At 37.6% G+C, this 6,000-nt stretch overlaps 1 protein-coding gene across 2 annotated transcripts in view; it reads left to right on the forward strand.

The window, feature by feature from the left end:
* PHF8 (PHD finger protein 8) overlaps positions 1–6,000 on the forward strand; it is a 181,476-nt gene that overhangs the window by 107,056 nt on the left and 68,420 nt on the right. The window contains exons 13-14 of one of the 2 annotated variants that reach the window (XM_004713121.4): positions 1,742–2,044; positions 2,803–2,903. In XM_004713121.4, coding sequence (XP_004713178.1) covers positions 1,742–2,044; positions 2,803–2,903 — 404 coding nt within the window. The remainder of the gene's footprint in view (positions 1–1,741; positions 2,045–2,802; positions 2,904–6,000) is intronic. The other variant, XM_030885076.2, reaches the window with a different exon arrangement.

The following is a 6,000-nucleotide window of genomic DNA, read 5'->3' on the forward strand; positions in this document are numbered from 1 at the left end:
TTAATAAATTCTGATGTTGGTTTATGGTGGTAGTGGGTGCTAATGGTCATAGTAGCTGTTGATATTATTAATATTTTAACTCAATCTCTGCATTTTGCAAAATGACAGTTCTCTTAGGTTGAAGATGATTACAAACCCATGTTTAAGCAGGAGGCATGCACGATACGGTAGTGAGGTATATAGTGCTCAGAGACTTAGAAAAACCTGGGTTCTAGTTTCCACTGTCGTTTTCAAGCCTTTCAGTTTCTCAATTATTTCACAAATGAGAATAATACCAACCTTTCAGAATTTTTTAAAATTAAGAGCTAGAGTATATAGAGCTACTCAAACAGTGCCTGGCAGAGTAAGTACTCAATAAATGTAAGCCTTTGTTATTAATAGATTATATAGCAAAGCGAGAACTCTAGTGTGGGCTGGTGAAGTAGCAGAGGCACCAAAGGAAAATTGGACTTCAGAGTATTTAAACTTGAGCTCAAAAGCGGCAATAGTCTGATAAGTACATAATGTTCTATAATATTCGGTATATACATCCATGCTGAAGGGTGGTCAGAGTTAGCTACTCTACTTCTACGGTTTGCAACATGTTTCAGTGCCTGCATCAAAACCTGGGTTGTCTGTTACTACCACATTTTGCTCCACTCCCACCTGTTAGAATCTTTCAGAGTTCATTTAAAATTAAAGGCCCACCTTTTCCTCGACTCATCTCACTTAAACCAATCTTATTTACATTGAATTTAAGGTTGATTTGAAAAGGAGAGGACAAAAAGATAAGTTTTATCTGGTCCAATGGCTTCCAATGTTTTGCAGCCATTCTTCAAATGAGGTCTTATATGGAAGTCTAGTATACACAATCAGTTAAAGTGTAGCTGTTCAGAATGTGATGAAGGTGGGAGGTCTAGTGTTCCATATGCTTCTGTTTGCCTTTTACCTACATCTAGTCCCCAGGGCTCCTCCTGAGAAGCTCAGAGGAGCCACAGACGCCTTTAAATACACTTGTCAAGCTTAATTCTTTCATTTTACAGCTGAATGAGCAGAGTCCTAGAAATGGTCAAATGTCTTTCCTGAGGTCATATATCTAGCTAGTAGCAGAATTAGAACTGAACCTCTTTCCTCTCAAGTCATGTGCTCACTATAGTTTGAAGTATATGAGGGAGAATTTCAAAAAGTTCATAGGAAAATGCCATTATCTTTTAAACAATATTTTTATTGGCATATACTTCACATATCATATAATTTAATTGTCACTAATATTAAGGAGAGTTGTGCAGTCATCACCACAACTTCAGAACACTTCTACTCGTAAGCTCCCCGGTTCACTCCATCCTTGCCTTTATTTTTATAATTTATAATTATTTTTATAATTTTAATAATTACTATGCTTCTAGGTAATTATTAACCCATTATCTTTTCATTCCATTTTCCATGAAATTTTTGAAGCCCCTTTGCACTATTTAGCGCATAGTTATTTTTTTGTCTTACATCAGCTACTTTTGGAGTCTTTTCTTTAGTTTTGACAGTTGAATCACAGGGCTTTTCCTTTGCTCACTTTCTTTTTACTTGGGTAAATAAATATCATCCAATGAATTCTTGAGGACTCATTGTGCAAAAGTCGTTTATATAGAAAGCATCTGAGCAAGCTATTTCTATGGCAGTACTGCCAATGCCTGGCAGGTCTCTGCCCTTAACATAGAGATAACCCTTGAGTAAGCTCTAATCCCCTTGTGTACTAATACTCTCATAGGATATCTTCCAACAGAACGTTGGGAAGACGAGCAGTATCTTTGGGCTGCAGAGGATCTTCCCAGCTGGCTCCATTCCTTTAACCAGGCCAGCTCATTGCACTTCAGTATCCATGTCCAGGCTGTCACTGCCCTCCAAAAGTGGTTCAAAGAAGAAAGGCCTGAAGCCCACGGACCTCTTCAAGAAGGCAGAGCGAAAGGGCAAGGAAAGCTCAGCTTTGGGGCCTGCAGGCCAATTGAGCTATAATCTCATGGACACATACAATCATCAGGCACTGAAGACAGGCTCCTCCCAGAAAACAAAGGTGGGTGCTGGCCCATGGGTTCAGCCCAACTCTTTTGGGTCCCTCAGAAGAGCAGGGTATCTAAAGGATAGGCTATCCTGCACTGCTCCCACCTCCCTTAGGGCCCCTGGTGTTTGGCTACCAGTCCCACTCATTTATCAGGCATTTATTGAGACCTTTTCTATGCTGGGCACTGTGATAGGTGCTGTGGACACAGCCATCAAAAGGCTTACAGGCTAGTGAGAAGTATAGGCAAAAAAACAAATGACGCCACAGTTAAGGGTGTGGTTTAGACCATGAGACACAGAAAGGATTAGTTCATTCTCCCTAAGGAAGATGGTCAGAAATGACACTTGAATTTTGAAATGTTGGGAGGTGGGGTGACAATTAAGAACATGATGTATGAGTGTCAGGTTAGAGTATTGAACAGGACTTTGAGAAAAGTCCTTCTCCAAGAATTCTACCAAACTGTAGAAACTGCGGTGCCATTCATGGGTATCTAATACCTATTTTATCTAATGGGTATTAGATATCTAATGGGTATCTAATACCTATAATGTACCTATTTTAGGGAACATGTTTCATAAGATTGATGGGTTTCCCCTGAGCCAGCCACATATTCTCAGGCTTTTGATCTTAAGATTACTTGGGAATGGGGTAGCAGAAGACCATGGTTCAGATGGTTTGAAGATGAAATAACCAGTGAAGCTGGAGAGAACTAGCCATTCCTGATTCATGGAGTATCAGACAGGTAACAACTGAGCATCCTCCTCCTGCAGTTCAACATGACTGGTACCTGCTTGAGTGACTCAGACGACTCACCAGACTTGGACTTTGATGGGAATGAGAGCCCGCTGGCCCTATTGATGTCTAATGGCAGGTGAGATGGGGAGATAGAGGTTAAGTGATATTGGTACTATCTGTAGCAACATACTACCAAGGCAGGACTCTGACCAGGAAATGGGTAGGGAAGAAGCTGTACATAGGGAAATACAGGAAATCCTCAGAGTACTTACAGACAACTCCTTCTTGCCCTTTAATGCGATATAAATATGCCCTCACTCTGAAATAATTGAACCAGCCCAAGCATTGAAAAGGCTTAGAGTCTCTTCTTGTACTGAATATTAAATGACAAAAACTGGTACTGTAGGCCATAGTCCAAGATAAAATATAACTATCTGCTACTGTAGCCCCCTGGATCATTTCAGCACCCCCCACCCCCCCAGGGAGTGGTATCATCCACTTTGGGAAACTGCTAAAGTAAAGAACCTTATGCACCAATTCAAACTTAGCTGCAAGTTCAATTAAATTCACTTAGGAATGGATTTTATTCATAATTTAGGGGCTTGTCTGTACTTAGATATCGGATATCATTGCTTAGTTCAGAAAACCATGGTGGGATTGAGGATAGATGGTGGGAGAGATTTGGAATCTAATTGGTAATCCTGAGAAAGGTTATTTTATAAATATTAGAAATATCAACAAGGCAGTGGGGTAGAACCATTGACTAAAATAAGAGATAATGTACCATGCTTATTAAGATCATTTGATTTCTATGTACTCGTTGACCTTGCAGTTTCATTTCTAGGAATTTATTTTTAAAGTTATCCTTGCAAAGTTTTACAGAAAGAAATATCCAATGTTCATTGTATTATTATTTATAATAATAACTGGAAACATCCAAATGTTTGTCAGAATGGAAAACCATGTAGCTATTAAAAGGAATGAAACAGTTTATGGACAAGGAAAGATGTTCAAGATAAATTCTTAAGTTTAAAAAAAATCATGTTGGAAAATATTATGTAGATATAATGCTATTATTTTTAAGGCATGTGTATATATGAGTAGATATAAGAGTTCTCTTTATTTTAATTTACTTTTTAAAAGAGATAACATATTTGTGAGCTTTAAAATTCAAAAAGTGAGAGAATACATAGTGAAAAATCTTGCTCCCACTCTTCTCATCCCCAGTTCCCCGCCCTGTGGGCAATAAATTCTAATACTTCTAGAGGTATTTATACATATATAAGGAAATAACTATATATTTAATTTCTTTTATACTTGTCACACAAAGCTATTAACACACTTATCTCTTGAAAGTAGAGTAGCATAGAAGAGAGGGGATTGATACTTCAATAGTGTTTAAATTTAAAAGAATATAGCAAGAGCTTTTAACAGCAAAAGACCTGGGCTTGGGAATCAGAATATCCTGAGTTTAAATCCCAGCTTTGATATGTATTACATGTATGACATTGGCAAATTAACCTCTCTGAGACTATGTGATAATGTATGTTGTTTATATATGGCCTAGAACATAATAAATGATTAGTAAGTAGCTCATATTAATGTGACAAATATGATACTGCTGATGATGGTATGATTGTATGGTTATAGCAAGAAGTCAAATAGGTCATCAGAAACCCTGAAAGATGTAGGGAATCAGGCAGGGGGAGACAGTGAAATTGTCATTTTTATACTCATGACATCAGACAGCAATCGTCAAGCAAATGTACAATGAAATGAGTGAACAATGTAGGAATACACGTAACAAGGATGCTTCCTCCTTTGAAGGAAAGTATGATCTTAAATCCCTGAAAGAGAGAAAAACAAATGCAGTGCCATCGAGTAGATTCCAAAGGATAGCAACCCAAATCGGGTTTCCAAGTCTGTAAATCTTGGGGGGAGCAGACATCCTCTTTCTCCTGTGGAGCATCTGGTGGTTTTGAACTTCTGACCTTATAGATTGCAGCCCAATGCCTAACCCACAATGCTACCAGGGCTCTTTTAGAGGAGATAAGATAAGAGACGGGAAAAGGGATTGGGAGGAAGACATATTCCGAAAGCGATCGAGCTATCCTTTGAATTTGAGAATTCTGTAACTAAAAAGTCCTAGGGGTCTAACCCACAATGGTGTTGAAGATACAAAGAGGTACCTCCCTCCCCTGCCCAATCATCATTGTGTTACTTACCGCTTTTACCTACTGCACTGCGTGAACCTAGATAATCAAAGTGTAGATTTAATAACAGCTAAGGAACTCTGCTGGAGCAATGGTTAAATGACCAGCTACTAACCAATGTTGCCTGTTTAAACCTACCCTGCTGCTCCACAGGCAAAATACCTGACACTGTTCCCATAAAGATTATAGACTACAAAACTCTGCAAGACAGTTCTACTCTGTCACATATGGTCACTATGATTTGGAATCTACTAAATGGCACCCAGCCAAAAAAACACATACCTATAGAACATATATGTATGTACATATATATACACATCAATTATTTTCCATTACAGTATTTGGGGGGTAAGGAAGTATAGATAAAGTAGGTTTGGCTGTATATAGATAATTGCTGAAAGTAAACTTGGTGACAGGGACTTGGGAGTTTATTATACTGTTATAATTTATATGTGGTTCATTATTTTTATATATATAATCAAAAGTTAATAAGAACCAAAACCCTTTCTTGATAAAACTCTTAACATAATAGAGACAAAAGAAAAATTCCTCAACATGTATAAGGGCGCTTATGAAAAACCAACTAACATTACAGTTTTACAGAGGTAAAACTATCCCAATTCATAGCTGACATGATCCTGTATATATAGAAAATTACAAAGAATTTACCAAAAAGCTTCTAGAAAGGATAGAGGAATTTTGTGAAATTGTAGCGTTTAAAGCCATTTGGTGTTGTATACACTAGAATAGACTAAGTAAAATAACAATGGATGAATTGTATGGATTGTAGTAAGAGTTGTATGAGGCCCCAATAAAATGATTTATATAAAAAAAGAAAACATTTCCATTTACAGTAACATCTAGGATAATAGAACATGTAGGAATAATTTTTTAAATCATGTTATTGGGGGCTCGTACAACTCTTATCACAATCCATACATACATACATCGTGTCAAGCACATTTGTACATTTGTTGCCATCATCATTCTCAAAACATTTGCTTTCTGCTTGAGCCCTTG

This window comes from Echinops telfairi, unplaced genomic scaffold (assembly GCF_000313985.2).
Source record: "Echinops telfairi isolate 266 unplaced genomic scaffold, ASM31398v2 ScPeMD7_19;HRSCAF=73, whole genome shotgun sequence".
NCBI classification, from domain to species: domain Eukaryota; kingdom Metazoa; phylum Chordata; class Mammalia; order Afrosoricida; family Tenrecidae; genus Echinops; species Echinops telfairi.